This window comes from Megalops cyprinoides, chromosome 16, assembly GCF_013368585.1.
Source record: "Megalops cyprinoides isolate fMegCyp1 chromosome 16, fMegCyp1.pri, whole genome shotgun sequence".
Lineage (NCBI taxonomy): Eukaryota > Metazoa > Chordata > Actinopteri > Elopiformes > Megalopidae > Megalops > Megalops cyprinoides.
The window spans coordinates 4,384,649-4,410,515 of NC_050598.1; the positions used below are offsets into that span (position 1 = coordinate 4,384,649).

General features: G+C 40.3%; 1 protein-coding gene across 1 annotated transcript in view; it reads right to left on the reverse strand.

Annotated features, from left to right (window-relative positions):
• The window catches only part of LOC118790742 (gamma-aminobutyric acid receptor subunit alpha-3-like), a 52,638-nt gene extending 32,197 nt beyond the window's left edge, over positions 1 to 20,441 (reverse strand). Inside the window, exons 1-4 of the mRNA XM_036547743.1 lie at positions 20,231 to 20,441; positions 11,040 to 11,147; positions 3,736 to 3,854; positions 1,114 to 1,181 (exon numbers count right to left, since the gene is read on the reverse strand). Coding sequence (XP_036403636.1) covers positions 1,114 to 1,181; positions 3,736 to 3,854; positions 11,040 to 11,125 — 273 coding nt within the window. The 5' untranslated portion in view covers positions 11,126 to 11,147; positions 20,231 to 20,441. The remainder of the gene's footprint in view (positions 1 to 1,113; positions 1,182 to 3,735; positions 3,855 to 11,039; positions 11,148 to 20,230) is intronic.
• Positions 20,442 to 25,867: the final 5,426 nt, after the last annotated feature.

Genomic DNA, 25,867 nt, shown 5'->3' on the forward strand with positions numbered 1-25,867 from the left:
AAAGGATGCATTCCTGTCCATTTGCCTCCATATTTTTTCATATACGGGTAGGATGAATATGGAGGATGCTGTAGGAGAAAATACTTCTCTTAAAAGTATTTTAAAACACTTTCTAGGAGGAGAAAATACTTGTCTTGCTTCTTCATATGTAGCTGTTACATTGAATCAATATTTGTATAAGTACAGATAACATGCATAGATAGTTCCATGTAATGTTATTACCAAAGTAAGTGGTTAGCTCAGTGCTTGGATGAGCAGACATGGCAAGAAAAAGGAGGACACTTTCTAAAAATCAACAACACTTTATTTTAGTCTCACAACAGACATGGGTTCGAGCAAAGAAATGCAGCTATGAATTCAGGCATTCCATACATTACACTGACATCTGTAAGACCATCTTGGGCACTGTGATGAATAAATGAAAAAAAAATTAAAAACAGAAACACACCATTAAAGCCTACCTGGAAACACCTTTGTAGCATACACAGACCAAATTATCATGGTGACACTTATAAATTTGCATGACTGAGTGATTCTTTGATTTACTTATGGACGCTAGGTGTGTTGCAACATTGTAGAGCATACAGCACTACCAATTTACAGTGTATTGAATTTATGTGTACTCATAAAAGCCTAAAATCATAAATTGTATAAAAATATTGTTATTGACACATTTTTCATTTCATTCACATTAGGTGTGTGAAAAAGATTTAAAACATAAAAATATACTTTATCCATTCATTTGGAGCTCCACTTTAAAGAATACATCACAAATCATCCTGGAAGGATGCTATTGTTATCAGATGAGCATATTCTATTTGAATAACTATTCAAGGTTGTATTGCTCTAGAGGTTCATCCACAGTGACTGTCTTTGTGATGAGAAATGATACCAATGTACTTTTTATGTTAAACTGAATACACATTTAAGGAACAAAGTACTGTAACATTTGCATAAAAATGATGATGTCCAGTGATAAAAATGATAAAAATGTTTTCTTTAAAGATAAATATTGATTTGTCTAAATTCTTCAGAACTAGAAGTACAAAAACTCTTTCCATAATCCATTGCATGACAGCAGTACATCACCTGCTAATAAGGACCTAAACTTACCATGTCTGTGTCAGACACTGGCCCAAAGCTGGTCACATAGATGTTCGTTTTCACTTCTGTCACACTCTCTGTGAAGAGAGGAATACCAAGAAGAAAAAGAATATTGTGAATATACCTGTACAGAATCAGAAGGATGTTTCTCTGGAAAATGCAAAGCTGGCTGAAGTTTCAGTTAAAGTTCCTAAAATTTTTTGTTTTATTTTTTTCAGGAGTAAACTTAAAAGGGTCAAAAACACACAAAAATGCAAATAATTATATAGTTGCAGAAATCTGATTTCAGTTCATTGTTGAAGTTTGGTGCAATTAAAGCATACCTCTCAGTTTTCCTGGACTATTTCTATTGCATTTCTGTCCAGCATAGAGGGTTTTGGAGAAATATTCTTACAGCCCAAAGCTTTCCATTTCCTCTCTGCTACATGTCGCATAGTATCACATCAGGATGATTTTGTAAATAATGCAAACAAGAAATATTAAAATGCTTGTAGTACATGGGGGACACGTCCACGGCATAGCAGAAGAACTGACACACTATTAGAAAATTGCAGCCTACCACTTTAGTTCATGTTCCAAGCCACTGGACCATGAGATGAGTGGTCTATATGCATGTAGGATTAGAACGAGACATTTGTAGCTGCAAACAAGTACTGGAGGAGAAAACCTCACCATTCTCCTAGCATTAGCGCTAGGCAGCTCCCCAAACTCCCAGCTTCACTCTCTATTCCCAGGCCACAGAATGCTACACTAACAAGTATATTTGTTATAATTTTAGCAATTTATTGCATGTATTGTGTGTATATAGAGTATACAAAGGTGTGTGTATATATACCCATACCTTACTGTATATACACACAACACATGCAATAAACACACATATATATGTTAACTAAGTTTATGTGATCCATAAGGTCACATTTTATTATTAGAAGTTTTGCTACCAGAGATACAAATAAAATTGTCATATATTGGGAAGTACTCAAGGACTTCTGAAAACAGGTGTAAATACTACAATTAAATTTTGTTAAAAACCAAAGAAATAACAGCAAATAGTCTTAGAAATGTGCTTCCCGCTTTGAAATAAACCAGGTTCCAATATTTAATTAAAAAAGAAACAATTCCTCTGGAGTCCGTCATTACAACATTTTTTTAAAGTTGATTGTGCCAAATGAAACAAATGAGCCACTTCACTTTTCCTTTCAAATTTCTTCCAGTTCTACCCTCCTTACGGCCTGCGTCTCACTGTCAACACAACTTGATCCATGTTTCTTCTTAAACCCAGGATGGCCATTTGCAGTTGCATTTAATGCCATTTGGATGCAACACTGCCACTCATGAGAAGTAATACATGGAGAACTGAGACGAGGACCATGTATAAATATAAATTTTTAATCATTAAGGAATGCTAACTTCTTGGTAATGGAGCTGTGCTCTCAGATGCCCCATTACCCAAGGCATGCCTGCAGCACATTAAGGCATTACATATTACATAAATATGCATATTAATCATGCATTTCCCCATTTGCAAGGCTTACACACTCTACCCCCCAAAATACAGCAAAAGTCTGACATATTTGTTTGGAATTAGGAACAGCGAATGATTGGGGAAGTAACACACCAGAAAGGATCCCTCCTTATCTCAGCAGCAAAATATTCGGACTGAAACTGAGACGTTAACACCTCAGACATTATTGGTGTGAATAGCCTTACTCACAGAAGGAGTTTCAGGTTGAAATTTTGAAATCCAGTGTAACTTGTGGGTTAGTACTCAAAGCCCCACAAATAAAGAGCGTAGAGGCCAGGTGCCTCCTATCAAGTTCTACTGACCCCAAGCTAACTGCGGTTTGTTCACACAATGCAACCTCCATTTGAGAGCCTTTCTGACAGACGAATGGCAGCCCTCTGTGCGATGGCCCAGCAGCCTCACACTAGCCAGTGTTAGCAATTCTTGGGACACTAGTAAGCAATCTCTACAGTAGGAGACGTGCCAGTGCACACAGGACAGATGGTCCTTCACTGAATCAGCTCTGGGTCGGCACAGAGACACACTCATGGAAGCAGTGAAACAGCTTGTTCACTCTCCAAATAGACAAGTTTAGGTCAAGCCTCATCCATACCTCTCACTCTATAGATGGTCATCAGTAATGGGTACAGGAGGGAAGGTGAAGTGGTGTGAGACATATATTTCCAATTTATATGAAGCAGACATGTTGTTTAAAGACAGAAGTTAAATTATGAACCTGACCATCAGCTTGTGTTCATATTTCTGTGTCTATGTGTAAGCTCTGCAAAATTGCTTTCACTGACTTCTAAAATAGTTCACAGTTGCCTTCTTTTCATTTGGGATTGTGAAAAGTGACTGTGCTTTTAACATTTCTTGCTGTACCAGTTACGTCATGCAGCCCAGCCAATCACAGAACAGGATGGCCCTGAAGTTGCATTATGCGGCTTTCTGATTAGCTGGGCAGTCAAGGCTCTTCCTGACAGTGGCTAATAATATAATGATAATCAGCTAAATCCAAAGGGATATTTAGCTCACAGCAAATAGATATTTAGCTCATAACACATGCATATTCAGCTCAAAGGACAATGATATTGAGTTTTCAGATATTCAGATATTGAGCTTACCTCCTAGGCCAGGGCGCAAACGGTTGTCATAGCCATCCAAGAGCCGGTCCAGAATCCTGGTGAAAATGGTGATGTTGTCCTTCCCATCATCAGGATTGAAGTCTTCATGTCGAATTTTCCTGCAGGAACACCAGTGAACAGTGGACAAAGATTTTAAACATGAAGAAGCCTCGGTGCATTAAAGAGCAGTCCCTTCAGGAGGGGCCATCTACTGTTGCCCATTAGCTATTCTGGAGTAAGTATCTTTGTGCTTGAAATACAAGCACAGAATAAAAGGAAACCACTGGCTGATAAAGTACATTTTCAATTTATATTAAGAGGTGCCAGCGAAGACCACGTGACTGCGTGCTGCTGCTGCCGGATAATTAACAAGTCACATTTCTAATTTGGGTAGGCAGTCATGGGTGCTGTGCTTATTCAGACACAAACAAGTTAGGGATTAATTTGAAGTACAATACAGCAAAGCACCAGGATAGGACCAGGCACAAAGCCTGTCACACCACTTATTATTATAGAAGTTGAACAACATTATATTCTAGGAGTGGTGAATGAGGTATGGAATATGCATTTGCCTTCCATTTTCTTAATTACCTTGAATATGCAGCACAATTAGCTAACTGTTCCCAGTCCCCTCTGAATAAAGTGCATCAGCTGCATCTGTCTCTCTGTCTCTGTCGGTGTAATGAAAGCGGTAGGCAGACGCTTATTAGATGATGAGTGTGGGTTTCATCACAATCAGGAACCTCCAGTGTGCTGTGCCCGCCCCAGGCATACTGTGGCATGATGAGGTGCCAACACCACCTGTGAGGAATACGAGCATGCCATGCCAGGAAGCCCGCAGTGCACAATCACGCACACACACATACACACTCATGCACACACAAATACATTTACACACATGCATGAACATACATACACACATACTCACACGCACACACACACGCAAACACACAAACATGCACTCATGCACAAACACACACGCATACGCAAACATACACTCATCCACATACACACAGACAAGCGCACAAACATACACTCATGCACATACACACACAGCTTAATAGGAACAGCATGTATGTGACACATTCAATGAACAGCAGATTCATGTGTATGCTATTGGAATGACCTTTAATCAAATGATATGACATGGAAATATCAGTCATGCCTCACTGGGAAAAAAAACCCTTAATCATTAGGAAGGCCAGGTCTACATGCTTAGTACAAGCACCTTAGCCACATGGTACTCAGAGCAGTGGGTAATCAGGGCAGTGTTGGTAGGATACTTCAATCCAGTCCTCTTAGACTGTCGTAGCGCTGCTTACACACACTGTACCACTTGTGACTTCAGTGTAGTGAAGGTTTGAGAGGGCCTCGGCTCTGATCTGGCTTATAAGCAGTGACATCCATCTCTGTGCTGAAATGATCACGCGCCATGGGGCATGGTCCCAGTGCCTCAGTTTCCGGCTGCCGGTACCAGAGACCATTAGCAGGCATGAGTTCGGCTGAAGAGATGACATTTCAAATGCCGATGGTATCCCCAGTGTGTAGCCGCCAGATGGATAATTCATTTATTATGACACACAAAAGAATATAACAACACGGCTCCTGTTTGCATCTGTACTAAGTGTACTTGTTTTTTCTTTTGTTGGTAGTTATTTTCTGTTACTTGTTTTTCTATGCGCAGGCAGGAGCGAAATAGCACACACAAATCCACTTAATCATGTGATTTGATACCTCACTTTATAAACTAATTGTTAACAGGTCTGGCATGTGTTTTGTCTCAGACGTCTATGAGGATGATACCAACATTGTTTGCACATTGTTTTTAATCACTCCTGATCTGCAGAGAATCACACTGTGGAACGCTTATGAGATCTTTACGAGCAGGATCCATGCAGATCCACTCTCTGAAAAAGGTTGCTGAAGGCACAAATAATGAATGATCAGCTATAATTTACAACTAACTTACACAAAACAACATAAAGAAGCTTCTGTATTCTTCGCCAAACTCAAAATCAACTATGAATTTTACTTTCAAAGTTTTAGCCATTAGTGTTCTGTAAAAAATGAACTGTCCATAATGATAAATTGAATACTCCAGGGGTTTTGAGAGGAAATGCAATGAAATGTTTAGACTTCTCATTTTCCTATCTGTCAAGATCTTCCTTTCATAAGCTGTACTATTGAAGTACATTGCTTTTTGTGGATCTTCTTATTTGATTCATCATGACTCAAAGCCAGGTCTGATGTGATCTATCACCCTTTCGATTATTAGACCAGGAAATGCTGTCAGAGAATCGCAGGTGACAGGAACATATCAAATCATCACTGAGAGAAAACTTATTCTTTTTCCAATCCAGATAATGCGTTCCGGCACTGAGCCACCAAGTTTCTCTCGTCTGTGAAGGGAACGGACCAGACCTGCACTTTTTTCATCTCTCTTGATTGATTGAGCTTCTCACTGCAAACACAGCGAAAGACTTCCACCAGACTTCCCTCTTACTGATTTTCTTCAGCAGGTAGCAGAGCACCCACCCAATACATCCTTTCCTAACCTTGAGGATTACTGCAGTGTCTGCTGACTCAGCAAAATCAAAACTCTTTGAGAGGGTTGAAAGGTTCGTTATCAGACTTAACGGAAGGGAAAGGCTTGTGTAAGGGGTAGCATTAAAACTAAGATATCATAAAAACACCTAAATACAGTTGTGAGTTTCCACATTTGCTCTTTCTGAATTCTTTTAGCTTTTGTGGCAACTCTTGCTGGCACAAGAGTTTATGCTAAATGTGAGTGAAAATGCAGTGCAATGCCATGCAGTTTTACATAGGGCAGAACTAGGGAGAAAATTCATAGCAACCAGGTGACCAGTGGATCAGTGGAAAATCAGTTATCAGTAATCAGTGTAAAATTTTCCACAGAACACATAACACCATCACCAGTGCTGGGAAATAAATAAATGAATAAATATTCACAGTGCTGGTAAGCTCTCATTAAATTAATGATATCATTATGATTGCCATTTAGTGGGTGCTCTTATTCAGAGTTTATTCAGACATACAGTAGGTTGCAGCTTTACCCATTTATACAGCTGAAGCAACTGTGGCTTAAGTACCAGGGCCCCAGCAGAGAATCAAACCAGCAACCTTTTGGTTAAAAGTCCTGTTCCCTACTACTATACCACACTGCTGCCCCACTTGTATAATTAGACTAGACGTGAGCAAGAAGATGTTAGGCTCCAAAATGGAGAGATTATGTCCCATATCGGGTTCCACATTGAGCTGATTGGGTTCATTGCACAATCTGCCTGACTTGCTTGTGTTGCACTGCTTCAGTAAGGGATAGGAGAAGAGGCAGAACACTTCTTGATTAAATAAGACAAGCAAACAGAAGATATGTGGTGATGGGAAGGACAGATACAGCATATCATTGGTATCACAATGGGGAGATAATAATCTTTGTTGTCAATCTCCAAAATGGTTGAATGTTACATCATAGTCTGTGGGTGAGCAACCTATAGTTGCACAAGAGGGTGTGGCAACCACCAAGGAAAGAATCAGTGTAGCTCAGCTAAGTTTAGTGCTGTAAGGAAAGGGTTAATATTTGATTTTGAGGGTATGCGTCATTTTTTAGAGAATGCTAAGTGCACAGTTGGATCATTCTAGAAAAACTTAGTGATTTAGTGTGCAGACATTCACAGAGATTTGTAAAGTGGGAAAAAAATCAGTGAAGCGTGAATTTTTATGAACAGTTTAAGTATTGCCATCTATGAGAATGCATATAGTCCACCACAGAGCGTCGTTATTTTCATTTTTTTACCAAACAGATTTTTTTTTTTAATTCTATGATTCTGAGTGAACCCAAAGGCAAGCCAGGAGACCTGAATATGTAAGGAGGGCCAGCAACACATATGATGTGCTGACGCTGCTCCATTCTGAAGAACTGGATGGGATTTCTACTCTTCTGCATTCAGATAAGCACAAATAAAAAAAATCTCCAAAAAAATCTCCTGGGTAGATGAACACAAACTTCTGTCACTGATATGGGAAGTCTTTGTAAATAAATACAAAAATCTTCCTTGTTAAACCTCGACTTACAGTGTGGTGTAGTTACAGTGCAAAGGTGACAAAGCACATGTTACACCAATAAACACAAGAACACATATCCAGCAACTCCATGCAATCCAGCAGCAATATAATCCGTAATATAACTCTCATCAATATACATGTGTGAAACTAATATGTATGTGTGAAACTAAACAAGCCTCATTTTCATTAGGCAGATTGCAGAACTTAATATCTACCTTAAGAATATACCAAGCTTACTTTCAAGTATCACAGACTGGGTGGCATACATCTCCTTGCACTGTGAAATATCTTAGTCCTTGTGAATTATTTGGACAGAAATTATTATTAGGACAGAAATGTTACCCTGGCTGGGCTGATGCATGGGTACCTTTCGCCTCGTTCATCATTGAAAGAAAAACCATCGGCGTGAGGATTAGGAGTGCCTGTTCCAGGCATCTGTCACATTATGCCAGGCATGCTAAGGGGGACGAGGGGGCAAGTGGGGCATGCAAAGCTCGGAGGATGGATGTTGCCCACCCGCGAGGAGGGCTTGACAGCCCCTGGCCTCCTCTCCAGCCAGTGATTTTCTGTCGCTTCGGGCAACTGTGGTTTAATGGACTCCAGACAAATCGAATCACCCAAATGTGGCTCTCGTGCATTAGTCCGCAGCCAGGGAGCATGTGCGGGAGGGCGGGGGGCTCTCCAAAGGGAGGAGTGGTGATTGCGGTAGAAACGAACACAATCCGCTGATTGCGGCAAATAGTATTTCAACCAGGTCCTGCCGACGGGCAGTGTGCGCAGTGACACAGAGCAATGAGACACACACCAATATCAGGGGATCCATCATGACAACTTTATCTGTTAGCAAGGGTTTCTGCCTGCGAGGTCACTGTGCTGGTTTGGAGCATAGTGATAGCACTGAGAGAGCGAGCACCAGAAGACAGCTTCGCTGATGCAGAGATTTTCTGAAGATACAAGCACTCTTAAGTCTGGCTTCAGAGTGAAGGAATTATTCAAAAAGGTTCATTATGGTTGTGTTCTCATCAGTCTGGATGCAGTTTATGCAGACACTACCACCACAAACATCAAAACCATGTGTGATGTGAATATTGCTAATCCTTTGCTGTATCAGATCAGGGGGTAAGCCTGAAAGGATGCTGTTTGCTTATGCTGTGTCATCTCTGTAGTCAGGAGCTACTTCAGTGTGCAATAAAGTGTGTGTTCAGCTGCTGGTTTGCCCAAAATAAAAGATTTGTGTCAGTGTCTGATGTCAATGTGAACTGTCAGTAGTTACAAAGACATGGTTTTATTTATACCCTGGCTTCTTAAGACCTTAAGATCTTCTCAAGTGAGGCAGCAGCAAGCCCACAATTAGTAGTTATTAACATTTTAAAACATGTGACCTGAATTCTGAGTGAACACAACAGCCCTTTAAAAAAACTAATCTCATCTGAGACATGGCTGAACATCTTACACATGTTACTTAACAAAATGGCACTACGCTGAATTCCAGCTCTCCAGTTCAGTTTCTTATCTTCTTTTTAAAAAGCCCAATGTTGGATGGCTCCATATAGGCATTTAAAAACAAAATAATAAAGCATTGGAATTATTTAGAAGTCACAGGGGGAAGCTGAAATGAAACGTAGTTTGAAAGAAGACAGGCAACACAAGGTCTGGTGGGTCAGAAGAGAGCTTGCCAAAGCACTGATATTCACATGATCATAAAGGTAGAGGAAGAAATGAGCCAGTTAATCAGCAGTTAGTTTTTATTGGTTGTATTTAGTCTGCTTTTAACGTCACTCATCGGCACAAATGGTTATGCATTTTACCTGCAGGAAGGAAGAGTTTTTATGTGGTTTTTTTTTTGTTGTATTTCTTCCTCAGTAACCATTCCTGTTCACATCTGATTGAAGTCCATTACCATAAATATATACAAATGTTACAGAATGTTATGTTGAAACTGACAGACACATTCACATGTTACAGAAACATTTGATGTGGAATTGTGCTATACAGCCATGGCAGCAGAATGTCAGCAGAAACTGCCTTTCCCTGTCTGGTGATTAATTAAAAACAATCTAACTAGAGGATGTGTTTTGGTTGAGAAGTAATGGATGTTAGAAGATGCATGGGAAGCAATGTAAAATTAATCACGGCTCCCCAAGCAGGGTCATTTCATTACTTCTCCTGAATATTGCGAGGTCTCTCTGCTCTTTCTCTGTGCTCTTGTCTGTGAGGCACGATTTCAATTGACTTATGCTCCCCCTCAAGACCCAATATTACTGTCTCTAAAGTGGATGCAAGCCAACACACACATACACAGGAGCAAACAAACATAAGCAACAATGTGAGTTAAAATATGCATGTTGTTACATATACATATCGTGTGTGGGCATACACACACACACACACACACACACACACACACACACACACACACACTACCTTTGACTCCCAGTGTAATACATAACCCTTTCTCTATTGCCATGCTAAAAGCAGTTTGGTACAAGGGGGATGTAGTCTAGAAGGAAAGAGCCTGGAGCTGGAAATGTACAGCAGTGTAAATCCACAAACACATTCCGGAATACTCCAGTGATACCGTGTCCTTCCATTATACTGTAAAAATGTCAATAATTAAGATTGGACCTTTATGTACACAAAAACCACACTGCTCTAAATATTCATTTCCCTGGAAAAAAGGGCCCGGCTCAGGAACCTTCCTTCAGCTTCAAGATTTTTTTACAATAATTATGAAATTCTAAAAATTCACTAATAAGTAGTGAAGTCTTACTGGTGCTACCATAAGACAGGCAATCTGGGCTTAGCCCGTCTCTCCACATCTCCTGAGCCTCCAGGCGTATTCAGTCACTCCTGCGCCTGAGCCGACCACCAAAATATAAGAGCTTGTGGCAGCTTCTGCATGTGATTTACACCTAGAAAAGCACAGCTCAAATTTCATCTTATATACTCAGGCAGCAGTGTGGTGTAGTGGTAAGGAGCAGGGGTCCTTCAATTCCCCACTGGGGTGGGGTGCTACTGTTGTACCCTTGGGAAAGGTGCTTCATCCAGAATTGCCTCAGTAACTATCCAGTAGTATAAATGGATGGCATATAAAATTGTAAGTCGCTCCAGAGCACCTGCTCAGGAGCTAAATGTAAAGTAAATGTAAAAACAACATTACTGGCAGTTTAGCCTGTCTCAACAGGAATTAATGAAAGAAGAAAGGGGAGAAGTCCTCCTACCCGGTCCAAGCACAGGAAGTGAGGAGCATCAGGCAGATCCACACACCAGGGATGGGGACTGTGAGCTTCTGGAGTATGTCTGCCATGCCAAACTGCTGCTAGCTCATCCTGCATTCAGAAACACAGGAATATGGGGTGGTAGGATGGAAAAAAACAGGAGGGGACAGGTTAGCCATGTGTTAGCCTCCATTAGCATAAGTGGGCCCTTCTTTGTTGACAGTTTTTCTACACAGAAAACACAACACAGAAAACAGGTCAAGCATTTTCTGTACAATTACTCCTAGCTCACTGACACAGCTGTCTCATGAACACCAGGGCTAAGCATGCACTCACTCATGTTCTGCACATGCATTCACTAAGCTGAGGCCTGTAGGAGCCTTGGTATAGACTTAAGTTCAACCTTAAGTCAAAATGAATTCTTGACACTGTTTCCCTCAATGGGGAAGATGTGAAATTTACTGGTGACATTGGTGACATTTTTTAAAAAGCAAATGAGCAAAATTCACCGACAGAGAGAGTTTCATTGAATCATTCCAACAACTCTCCCCGAGGCCTGAAATGTAAGATTTTCCTAAGATTTCATCAGTGGTGGGCATACATTCTCACACAGGGAGGGTACTGCCAGCATCCACAACATAAAGGATGTAATGTTTGGGCCAATTTTCAGGAGCACTTTTTCTCTATGGTTTTAACACTGACACAAATATTTCCCATTTCATCAGCGCAAGAGATTTCTTTTTACACGTTCAATTAAATGTCACCGATTAGTAAGCCAGTGAGGAAAATTCAGCATTAACACTAGGAGATATATTTTTTTCCATGCCACAAAGTTTTATCACAGCAGCACAAGCTATAACAACCAAAACAGCTTACTGCTCTGTCACAGATATTCTATTATGACCAGATATTCAGCTCCTATGTTCCTGCCATTCTCCATCCAGGAGTTTCCAGTGCTATCTGCATTCTTGTGTTAACTATGGATGTTCTAAGACTACACCTCCTCAAGAATGTTCATCAACAACCAGTAAATCAGAACTCTTGTAGGTTAAACAAATGGAGGTTTAATGTTGACCAGAGTGTCCAAGATGACTGTCTGGGCCATATATTGAGAATCTGTTGCTCTCTTACCCAGCAGCTACACACCTGTATTTAAGCCACTGCTAATTAGCTAGGCATAGCTTGTTAGTCTTTCCCCACACACATTCCTCTCATGTATACAATGACAATTACTGCTGGAGATGAATTAGGTGGAACAGAGATCTGTTTTTTATTGAGATGGTAAGTTTACTGAACCTGTCATTGCATTAGATATTAGAGTCAAACATGGTATTGGGAGCTCTCTTTCAGGCCTTAATTGAGTCCTAAGGTACTGCAGATTTTAATGGCTGAAGCAAAGCAAATGGGCAATTCCCATGCCTTCTCTGTCCATGTGGACTGCTGCAAGGTCAGGCTAGATGGTTCTGGGGTCTCATTTATAAAAAAGTTGCGTAGAAACCATCCTACATTTGATCTAAGATCATTTCTGAAATGTGCGTATGTGTGATTCAGAGAAAATGAACGTACGCACAAAAAACCGTGCATACACCACTCTCCCAGATGTGAAATCTATAAATCACAAATGATCTTGAAATTCTGCGCAGTGGAATGGTTTTAGATCTCCGCCTTGTAAACGCCCCCTAATTAATTTCATTAGCATATAAAGGAGCTCGAATCAGCTCGGCAAACGCACCTGCTTATCAGCCATTCGTCATCATGCGCAAAAACGTCTGCCCAATCTGTAAAAACTCGTTTCCTTGTTATTGCGCGGTTGGCGATATCTTCGTGAAGTGCCAATGCTGCCATTCTTCCTCTTGCAAACCACTGCATTATTGGACATATTAAAGCCTGTAGATTGACTGAAATGTTTTATACATGTGGAACCATATATTAAATAAATTTCCTTCAACGATGTGTAAATTATGCTAATAGGGGTAGTTTTGGAAAACCAATGTGTGTTTTTCTTTTGTTTTCCACAAGTAGCCTAGCTTATGTTGTTTTAATTTACTAATAACTTTATTGTGCAAGCCATTACGTATAACCTAAGCAATGTGTTTAATCTGGTAATACAACTACAACAGCATCTACTACTACTACTACTACTAATAATAATAATAATAATAAAAATAATAATACAGTAGTCCCCCCTTATCCACGGAGGATATGTTCCAGGACCCCCAGCGGATGCCTGAAACCGTGGATAGTACCGAACCCTTTATGTACTGTGTTTTTTCCTATACATGAATGACTAATGGGCGGGTAGCATATACAGCGTGGATACACTGGACAAAGGGATGATTCACGTCCCGTCCTGTAGCCAGAGCTACAGTCTCCCTCCAGCATGGGACAATTCATAGACTTGCCTGCATGCAACGTGTCTCCCTTCTGTACTCTCTGAGGAATGCCTGATTGCCTGGTTCATCCGTTTGATACCTGTATCGACCAGACCAAGGAATGCATGTTAAAGAAATTGACCATTTTGTCTGTTTTAATACCGAGCTCCTTGGAACCTCTTGCAACAGCCAGCCAGCTCTGCAGACACTAGCGGGATTGCTTCTAAATAGAAAACTTTTTTAAACTTTTTTTTCTAAAAAAGATATATGGCATTGTTTTGACATTGAGAGAAATTTTACATCCTGCCTTTGGTTTGGCATAATCTTGTAGTGTGGTAGTTTTGCAGGCTTTGCCCAATAGTGCCCCCTCTTGGGGAGGGTATGAGTAGCAGCCCTGTGGGCCTCATGGCACGTTTCCCAGGTTTCTACAGTCTGAAAGCATAGTAAGTAATTTGGCTCCATGCTATCGGTCACTCATGGTAACAAACAGGTTTATTAACAGGTTTAACAGAAAGAAATTCTCATCCTGTGTCACTGAGGCAGGTGTTGTTTAAACTTTACAAGGCAGCTCAATGACTGTGTTTTGCTCGGAGGACAGGATTACCCAGCTAACCCTACACTCTCCGTCCATGAGAGGGTTTGGGGCACTTCATCTGCCCTAAATATTAAGGTAAGGAAGAACTTGAAAATACATTTGCCTTGCACTTTAGCACTGTTTTAACACTTGTATTTCCTCAGCAAAGATGGATTTGGGTCAAAGGCAAACGACTAAAAGAGACTGTAAGTGTTCCATTTAAAGGACAATCTGCAGAGCTGTGATAGTGACTAATGCCAAGGATTTCACATATCTGTGCAATAAATGGACCACCATCGCTGTATTGTGTGCACTGAATGCACACACCAAAATTCCCAGGCATCCATACACGCATACAAATAAGTCTAAATATTGCTGGCCCGCTACACAGAAAATGCCTGGCAAAGCTTTCCTGCTTTCATACAAGGTAAGCTTGAAACATCATTTAATAACCTTTTTATTAACAGGTCTGCATCAAAACAAATTCTGGGCTGTTAGCCCAATATGGTCAGCATCTCTGATGGGCGTGCTCTTAGATAAACTCTGAACACACTGTGATTCATTCCATTATATTGTACACATAACAAAAGCTGCTTTCAGTGGTAGGTTGGGTCAGCGCTTCTCAGTCTCACTGCTCTCAGACACCCTAAGACTCATCCGGTGCCTGGGAGGTGATTGGATGATGTCCTCCAATGAGTGCCCATTCTACTGTGGTGCAATGTGTGACTGGTTGGCTGCATGCGAGCATACCGGAAGAATCATTTCACCTCAGTGAGTGCAGGGGTTATCATGTTTAGATGAGCCTAGTATACAATGTGTATGTTTTATACAAAACAACACAAAAAGAAAAAAAAGAAACTTGAACTTGAGGGAATTACTTGGTGAACAGATTCAGGAATGCACGAGAAATATGTCTTGTTGATTGGACTTTTAGGCTGGACTTTAGCTTATGAGAAGCATAATGGACAATCCAACAGTTTTTCCATTCTACCCCAACCCAGTTATTTCCTGGTTAATTGATTTTGTTTCACTGTGCTGCATGGGTTCATCTCCTACTACATACATATATTTATTTGCATTTGCGTTCTATCCCCTTCCTTAAGAACAGTTTGATTTTCCATTGGAAAAAAAAACAATTTATTTTGATGCATTGACTGGCATCCACGCACTTAGGTTAACTGCACAACTTTCTCAAAATACTTGGCAAGCTCCCAAGTAATCTGAATGCAGCGGCCTGATTTTTATCCCAGCCACATCAGCAGCAGCCCATCATGGTGGAGCAATTGGCTTTGCTCCACCGGGTATAGAGGTTGATGTGTTAGCAGGGGTTGCTTGTCTTGCCACTCTCAGGCACCCTACGACTCATCATGCACCTGTTGGTCTCTCACTGCACCCAGCCTCCAATAGGCATTTAGCTCAGTGTAAAGGGCAGGGGTCTTCAACACGTCGCTCACTAGCTAATGGTAGCTCGCTGCTTGTTTTTGAGTAGCTCGCCAAAAGGTTCAAAGATTATGTACAAAAAAATCTGACAACAAATAAATGCACCCTGGAAACCTCCTCCCATTTCAATCCAATCAAATACACAGATGTCCCACCCCCCTCCAAGAGAAAATGATATCAGCTGTCAATCAAAGGCTGCTGTCAAGTTTGCCAACACGTCGTCACGTCAGTTACCCTGTAGGCTAGCTACTGAGGTAGCTACTGAGCTAAAGCAAGGAGTTTGGTGGTGTTAGCAAGCCAGTTTAGCTTATAAAATAGCCAGATTTATGATGAACAAAGAAAGTGGCCAGGCCAAAAAAAACACGCTATTTCCATGAGGAATGGAAATGCAAGTTTTTTTTTTCCCCACAAATGTGAAGGAGAAGTGTGTGTGCCTCGTCTGCGGTACCAGCGTTTAAGTCGGTAAAAGATGCAACGTTCAACGCCACTTCAATGTTCCAAAACAGCGATCAATGATCACCAAATTTCTCTCGGACATGTCTTGTCATAAACACGTTCACCTGTCAAAAAATCAAAACCAAAATCCTATGAGTATGGACGTTATCTTACATTAAGCGTTTTCCTTTCCATTGACGCCCATTATAAAGAAAAGGCTTAACATACCAAAATAGCGTCCAATGATCACCAAATTTGTCTGACATCTCACATCATAAACACGTAGTAATGTTTTTTATGTTTTCTATGACTTTGATATGAATTTAAGATGTTTTGATATATTATGTGAATGTGACAGAGTGCTGTCACTACGGTTGAGTATGCGCTCTGATTGCTATACTGATGAGCCTGGTTCTTTGGTGTCGCAGTCAAAGCTGCAGTTTGGTATCCTACAGACCCGCTTTCGAGGCCAGGTGGGGTGAATGCTCTCGCCCTTCGCTACAGTGAGCTTGACACATTGAAATTTGAAACATATGGATATAGAACATACATTTGACATGCTATTGATGTGAATTTACGTTGCTTTTGATCCAAAATGTGAGCTTTGGATAATGACATTTGATACATGTATATACAAAAGGTAGCTTAATTCAGCTGGTTAATGTAAGTGTTTTGATATGTTATGTGAATAAGTGTGAGTAATATAAGACATGAGTAGCTCTCTGCCACTTTCATTTTTTTTCAAAGTAGCTCTCAGATGAAAAAAGGTTGGAGACCCCTGGTAGAGGGCAGGGTATTGGAGGGTCGTACTTGTCTTGCTTTGTCACTCGCACTTGAGCACTGAGGTTGTCGCAAAGAGAGACGAAAATTACCCAACTGGTGATTCCAAATTAGAGCTGCAGTTGCAAAGTCAGAAAGTCTAATACATTATGTATATATAATTTCTGATCACTATACTGTATGTTGTAGATATCTTTTCTATTGGTATTAATAATAGTCATTTTTCTAAATGGAAACAGTTTTTTTCCAGGTAAATTCTCTCAACAAACTAGACAGCACTAGTGGAAATTAACAAGTAAATTTCACACTGACATTGGAAAGACCCTCGGACCACTGAGTGCACCATACATGACAGTTCCACTCAATTTTGCATTGTTTTCATTCCTTATTCCCCTTGTATATTTTTTATTTCATGCGTTTTATTCTCCTGTGACAGGTGTATTTTTTATGTATTTACTAATGTTTTATTTGCTGTGGTTCCTGTTTTTAATTGTTTCTAATGCAAAATAAGCACCATAAATGAATACAAGTTCAATGTATTATTATTTCAGATACTGACAAAATGGCAAACCAAGATAGGCTTACTGGCCTGTTCTCGTAATATATTTACTTTTCATTTGTAAAAATCGGCCAATTACGTGGAAATGTCCTCAGTCATGTGCAGCTCTCTGCATGGCACCCTGGTGAGATTCAAGGCAGGAAATTACAGTCCACACTGAAGTTAGTTTTCATCATTAAACACATCAACTTCTTACCTAAGAAGGTATGCTGAAATTCGAATTAACTTCACTGTGAAATGAAAACCTTTTCCTGTTCTTCAGGCCATGATTGCAAATATTATTAAGTGTTCTCACAACCGCAAAAAGCACTTTCATTGGTGTCAGGATGAGATGACTATCATATAAAATTAATATTATAATAATATGTCCGTAAAATACAGCATTCTCACAAGGATGGTTACAACAATGACCCATTGCCTTGTAATTTGATGGTGGATGGGGCAAATAAGATTCAGTTTAAAACATCCAAAGCATGTAGGGTTTGTCATAAGACTCCCCAGTTCTGTAAGTGCTAGAAAGGTAGGCTGTGGATATGTGTGCATCCTTAAATGATTTTTACACTGTGGTAAGTGCAGAACGCCCACCGCTGAACAGTCCATCCCAGCATGCAACATCAAACGCCTGGTTTAGCCACTGCAGAGGCACTATACTTCCATGCCTGTCTTATCTTTGTGCAAGCATGTACACTTCACAGGACTTGAGAGCATGGTGACAGGATTGCTGAGTCATGAGGGTGGAAGAGAAGAACCAGGGCGTTTCTTGAAATCTTGTTTTTAAGGCACATTCCACAGTCCAATCTAACCTCTTTTCACAGTCCCCAAAGGGGTGTATAAATGTGGGGTTTCTGCACCTCTCCGCCCACCCCCCCCCCCCCCCCCTCCCCCAACTGTGAAAGAGGCCGCCTCGTACCGTCTCAGCAGCTGAGGTAACTGGAGAAAAACCCCATTTAGTGAACAGCTCCCTGGCCCCCCCACAGCCAGGACCCGAGAGCCGTCCCATTGAGGTGTGAAGCGTACTGCGGGCAAACGGAGGAGCTCAGTGGAGATACCTGGGATGGTTTGCCATTACATTCCTCCCCCCAGATATGCAAAGCAATCCATACTACCCTGCTGGAAGCATAATAAATTAGACAGAAAGGCAGATTAATGTTATTAATTTTGTAATGTTTAAGACGGGCAGCAGTAGCGCTGCACATCTGTCTTCTGATCTCATTATCACCTTGATACTCTTCAGAAGCCACTGCTTCATACTAGAGTTATAATGAAGTAAAGACTGCCCTTCCCACTAAATAAGTTCCCTCCACGTCTTTTTAAAAGGTTCATGTCAGCAGGTGCATTCTTCCTCTCGCTGAGCCTTACGGATAGGCACGTAAGACAGGTTTTCCAAAGCTTTCCGGGTTCATGCTTTGGTACCTGTAAGGTGAAGGGCCACCTGGGTCTTGAGTTCATTTTTTCCAGTTCCCTAACCATGATTGGTAGCCTCTTGTACTGCCCAATTAGAATTTTCACATCTGCTAACCATTCACTTTGATTTTTATTCTTGTTATTCTTGTTCATGTTCTGTTGTATAATTCATGATGTGCATCTCATTGATGATTCCTGCAGAAAATTGTGTCCATGCACAGACAAAATTCTGCATGTGATACATAACCACCACACATATCCTCAGGTTTTTCTTTGTAACGTTTCTTTGTAACGTTTCAGTATTGTTTACAATATCATGCTCTGCCAATGTATGTGACCTTGGTGGTTGAGATGAAGTAGGTAGTGACTACAGATACCATTTTTAATGTATGATTATCAAACAGCAAATCAGAAAACTGGCGAGTTGCTCATCTGACTCGTCTGAATTTTCTCTTTTCTCTCCACTGTGAATTTTGTTAGAACATTAAAACAAAAAATGCCAACAGTAAGAAACAAATCGTTTAACAACGAGTCGATCATTTAACCAAGTGCAAATGCCACACGAAGAACTCACAGGCGTAAAAACAATATCACACCGTTAGGCTACCTTGAGCTGTCCAGTTGTGGCAACGAATTAATGCGTTTGCCTAGCCTGTAAATTGCGTACGCAGCCTAATGTGAGGACTGTAAGCTTGACGTGACAGAATAACTGTTCATAAAATGCAACCTTGACTTATCCACGAAAACTCTCGTGGTTCTGACAGCTGTTTGCCCCGCTTTGTGTAATTTTCTAGTATTGCTGATGCAGGTTAACCCTCTCACGTTTAAGAATGGACTGCCGCGGTAACGCATACTGTTCAACCAAGGGTGCATTACGTAGACTATGTTAAGGTGCATTACGGTATGGACGCTATTTCTGTCAGTGTTATTCACATCAAATACTAGCGACTATTAGCTTAATTTACAGAAGTAATTTATTTTGCATATTTAAAGTACTTTTGTTTGGATGATGAAATTGTTATATGGTATGGTATATGGGTGTCTTTGTCCATTCATATGGGTCAAAAAATAATTTAGTCTAGAGGCAAAGCATCAACATTGAACGGCAATGTCGCATTGGCAATCCTATGACATACAACACATGTATCCTACAAAACACTTTAGTGGAATGTCTGTGTTTTTTGAAAATTACTGTGTTTTTGGTCAATTCCGTTACTGTCGAATTACTGCACTCGTTGTGTAGATGTTCGTAATGTTCCAGATATGGTTTCTCCTCTTTTAGCAAAGCGCACTGTCCCTAACATCACGTACTGAGACCAACGCATGTTGTAAAAAATCACTTCACGTCCTGTTACTAAAGCACAGAAACCTGTTAAACCTTCAGACAATTACGGGCTCAACATGCAGAAACGGCAGCAATATATCTCACAGTGCATGAAGCATTGCATAGCATTACATACACAACACCAATATGATCAATATCTAATGGCAAGTATCGCTACGTCTTTAACAATATTATAAGCATGATCCTTTGCCATTCACTACACATTCCACGACAAACTACCATGAAGTTCCATGGAAACCAACCACCTATGAACAATCAATAACAGACAAACATATGCATCCTCACCAGAAAACAGTTGTTTTTTTGTGCTGCAGATCTTTGCTCCTATACGTATGCCGTCTCTGTGATGTTCCTCCAATTTCCCCCCAATAATTATTTTCAAAAGAGATTGTGAAGCGAAGCAAAGATGCTGAAACGAGGCAGAGAGAGAAGAGATACGTTATCAGGGAACCTGTTCCCTCTTTAACTAACCCCTCTACATCCCCCGTGGCTTACATTGGTGCTGACTAGCAGCAAATTTGCCCACGGAGGCGGGTTTAAATTCTGTTTCCGAAAATGTGTCGAAAATACAGACAGAAAATATCAACGTGTACTTCATTAATAGCTTTTCGAAACAGACTATATACAGTCACATATATTGTACCCCACTTTCGAAGCGAAATTTTCGATGTGCGTTTTGAGGGGGCTGAAGAAATCAACGTTCATGTGATAAAATTACAGAACAAGTTTTAGTGACTTTGCACACACGGTCATTGCATTATCCTGTACAGACCACAGGGTTGTTTCTTCATGGTCCCACTACGAATCTCTAGACGGATTGTCAAAGACATGAAAAATGGCTATCATGCAGTATCTCCAGAATAGCTTGATTGAATGCCCCGTCCTCCTTGCGTTTCCTAACAGAGGAATTACCTTCACAGTTAGTTATCCGACTTCTACACACTGGGAAGGTGTTCTGGTTCAGTCTTAAAACCAGTTTATACCAATAATAATACACGTTATTCACATATGAGCTTTTAATTATCGGCAGCCCAAAAGGCTGAACAATGAAATTAAGACAACTTCTAAACGGGATCCTAAAAATTAAGTATAATCACAGAAACAGAAATAATAAAACCAAGAAAATGATGTAATATAACAGAAAAGACCAGTCATGATTAAGACAACTTACAGAGGTGATGATGTTTCCGTGGAGTCTTTTAGGACATATACACAAAATGTAGCCCCACAGTGCTTTTCCAGTTCAATACAATAGAGAATTGTAATACATTGTAATAGTTTTGGGCTGGCATTGTAATAATCTGTCTGTTTTGTGCTCTGGTGCTAAAACATTTGAAAAAAATAAAATGAATCAGGGAAAAAAAACATGAAAAAAATCTTGTAATCAGTTCTAAAACTCATAGGTAACCAGTTCAGAGTGTCAAGGATGGGTAATAAGTCCTCTCATCTTGCATGGTGGCATCATTGTAGCTGCTACATTCTGCACAATTTTTTGAGTTTAATTGTTCAAGAACAAAAAAGACAGTGTAACAGTACTGTAATCTGCTTGTAATGAAATCATGAAATCATGCATTAACCTTTTGGCATCAGCTTGTTAGAGGGTTGGCCTTACTTTGGCATTGTATCTCAAACTGAAAAAGGCTGCTCTGGTAACCTTTTGTATATGAGACGGAAAGCTCACATCAGCATGTAGAATTACCTCTAGACTCTTAACTTCAGGATTTCTGTTTTAGATCAAGCATCCAAGATGATGAAGTATTTGGTCTCTTTCAGCCTTGATGCAATGACAAGGACCTTAGTCATTTAATTGGAGTATATTGTACAGCATCACCATAATCATGGAAATTAACTCTGTGTTTGGCAAAGGGGAGTGCACGCTAAGAGAGGAGTAAGGGGCAAAAAACTGATCCCCATGGAACTACACAAGCAAATGATAGCTTTTTCAGATAGTGAGTCTCCCAAAGCAACAAAGAATGTTCTTCCTGAACCATTTTAGCACTGGTCTAGTCCTAATTTCTAGACCAAAAATTGGGATCAGAGTTTCATGGCCTACATTATCAAAGGTAGTGCTGTGATCTGGGAGAAACAGAGCAGATACTCTATTAATGTTGATACTTTTGCCAGCCTTTGACCACCTCAACCAAAGTGGTTTCAATACTGTGATTTGACTGAACACCTGACTGAACTGACCTTTGAAAAGGTATTGTTTTATTTGGGAAAAAGCACATTTATGTCTACAAAATCAACCATCTTTTCCAGAATTCTACTTAAAAATGTACATTTGGATTTGGGTCTGCAATTATTACAAGCAAAACAATTTGCTTTTCTTTATCAAGGCCTTCATAATGTCAATCTCTAGAGCCATGGGAAAGTTTCCGTTTGACAGAGACCAATTTACAGTGGTGAAGACACTGTTTGATCAAGAAAACTGCTAGAGCAGTGGTTCTCAACTCCGGTCCTGGGGACCCACTGCCCAGCATGTTTTAGATGCCTCCCTGCTCCAACACACTTAATTCAAATGATCAGCTTGTTATCAAGCAGCTGCAGCAGTTAATACCCAGTTGATCATTTGAATCAGGTGTGTTGGAGCAGGGAGGCATCTAAAACATGCTGGGCAGTGGGTCCCCAGGACTGGAGTTGAGAACCACTGTGCTAGAGGATTTCAATAGTGATACAATTTTACATATTGTCTGTGCAACAGTCTGGGCAGAAAAAATCTTGACAGCACCAGCTGGCACACTTTGAATGTCTAACTCTGAGTTTGTATTATTTGTCAATTAACGGTAGTTTTTTTTTGCTTGTAAGTAGGTGTGTTCCTCTGACAATGGCGCAAGGCCCAAGGTGCTGCTTTGGGATCAAATTTGCTGTCCACCATGAAGTTAAAATCTGATTAACATTCATTAAGCAAATTAAAGGTGATTGATCTTACATTCAAAAGTGCAGGAGTTAAATTCTCAGAATATGATACTGGAGTCCTCTTCTTTTTGGAGGAGCAGCTTTAAATTTTACCCATGCTAAACAATGATTAAACACGAGACACATCTAGATTTGCAAGTGAAGCTGGGAAAGCTACATAGATAGTACATTACATACATCCTACTAGAAACTTCAAAATCTAGGTGTTGATCTCCGTTATGTCTTAGTCATACTGTATATTACTACAGGCTTGTTCAATTTTTTTAGATAAAATACAGGTATTCTGTTTGAAAGTGAAGCATAACTAATAAAGAAATAAAGCTGCTCCCAAAGAATTATGCCAGTTATTGATGAAGTCAATTCTCCAAAAGTCTACTAAAAACATCACATCCTCTTTGATAGACTGATAAGTGACTGGAAGTTATAATTATGACTCCAGACAGAACTTTTACCTGGACCTGTTTTGTCATACCAGTAGTTAGCAGTAAATGGGAGATTCTTAAAACAGCCTTGAGCAGATTCTTCCAATCATGAAGACCAAACAGTTATTCCAGAGGCAGCTGGAGATGCAAAGAGCACTGTACAATACCAGTAGTGTTATATTAGAGGTAGGTGATCTTGGCGCTGGGAAGTAAACAGAATAGAAGCAGAACACCAAATAGGTCTATACAGAGAATGGATGACAGAGGGCACATTTTTCCACCAGGTTTATGTAGTGCATCAGTAATACATGCATGCCAAATGGGACTTGCTTTTGTCACCCAATTGACATAGACTGCGAGGTACCAGCATTTTAGCATTTAGGAGCATGAGTAACTACAATAGAACAGAGTTATGTTTCTCACAGTAACAACAATTGTTACTTTCTTACAAGATATGACAAAGAGACATGTTTTAAGATGGGGTCACATTACTGATGATAGGACACTGGCGAAGATCATTTGAGTCCTTTTGGATACCTGTTTTTGCTTCTATCCTGTTGGTTTGCCACTGGCTCAGATCTATTCACTGCATTTCAAGTTCCTATTCACACACTGAATTTGCTAATTAATCACAGTCACCCCAAGAGAAATTAAAAGAAGTTAAAGGTTTTCCAGGCTCTAACAGACTGCAGATCTCTCTAACAGACTGCAAATCTTCATAGGTCTGTTCAGTTTGCTCGAGGATGTCCTAAACCTGTTTCAGATAAACAGAAGCTATTCTTGGTCTACCAGGCCACTCGGTCACCTTGGCCTATTTTCTCAGACAGTAAATACCTCTGAGCTTCCTCTCCTGGGTGGGACCCATATGATAATGATGTAATCAAACATGGGCATGTGCAACGAATACAAAGCAAGCCTGTGATGTACAGTAAGTGACTGCAGAGAAGGCTTTTCATGTGATTTGCCTGAGAGAGCTAGACACTTTGTCAACATCCATGTGCTCATTCATTCCACCTCTAAATTCCAGAACTAACTTGCAGGTTGGCACAGACACACCTTTGAGTGCCTTCCAGTCATTACAGAGTTAATTCCAGCTCACTTGCTTGGTTTAAATGCCAAAAGTGATTCAGACACACCTTTTTGATAACGGCATGAATACCTTGCATCTGTATTTCAACAGATGCACTCTGAACAGCACAAGCCTTTCCAGAATACTTCACCTCTAGAAAATACATAAGCAAACCTTACAGCAACATTGGCACCCCCATCTGGTAAAGGTTGACACTGAGCACAATCAATATTGTGTATGTAATCTTTTGTGCCAACATACATTGAGAACCCCAAAATTCATTATTGACACACAGCAAGTAACACAATACAACACGATGCCTGCTCATCAAAATATTTTAACCATTTTCAGGAGCACCTGTCTTCAGATTCAGAATTTAGCAGCGGAACAAATTTGCATCATTCTGTGAGGGGTAGGGGTAGGTAGGTCGGCCAGGGCTTCCCCTTCTCACCACTCACAGGCACTCTGTGATTCAGCAGATGGCTGTGAGCTGCTCGGACAACGTCAGCGGAGTTGGGCCTACCATGCAATTGGTGCCCACTTCACTGTGGTGCACTCTGTGACTGTGACTGTGTGCAAAATAGCTGTTGGCTACATCCAAGTGAATCACAGGCCTGCATTCATTTGGTTTCAAAGCTCCTCCAGTGAGACAATATACAGTGCCTTGAAAAAGTATTCAGCTCCCAACACTGTTTTCACAATTGATTGTCTCAGATTCCAAATTTAAAATATATTAAAGTAAATAAATTTTTTACACAGTATTTGTCTACACAGTATTGCACATCAAAAGAAACTTCCAAAACCTTTCAAAAATTTAGAAAAAAATAAGACAAAAATAATAAAACTAAAATTTTGAGATTTAAAAAGTATTCATATTCATACCCTTCATAATTATAAGGCTAACCTTGCTCAGGTGTAAGATATTTTCTTATAAATGCATCCAATTTGTTGATGGTCTTACCTATGTAGGAAATTAGTGGATCACCTGTGTTGAATTTCTTCATGAGCATAAATACCTTCCCTCTATAAATACCTTCTCTCTATAAGGTCAAACAGTATGGTTGGATTTACATTGAACAAACCAAAATTAAGAGAAAAGAGCATTCAAAACAAATGAGGGATATAATTGTGAAGAAGAACAAACCTGGGGAAGGATACAATAACATTTCAAAGGCACAGAACAAACCTCAGAGCTCAGTGCGGTCCATCATACAGAAGTGGAAGAAATATGGAACTACAGCTGGGCTGCCTAGGGCAGGCCGCCCCCCCTAAACTTAGTTGCCAAACAAGAATGGCACTTGTCAGAGAGGCTACTGTGATGCCAACTGTCACCCTGACTGAGCTACAGAAGTCAATGGCTGCAATTGTTGAGCCATGGACATTATTTTCAATATCCAAACTATTGCACAAAAAGAGCCTTTATGGAAGTGTGGCAAGGAAGAAGACCTTGCTGAAAAAAGCACATGCTTGCCTGTAAACACTTTGCAAAACATCACTTGGAAGAATATGGCAAGA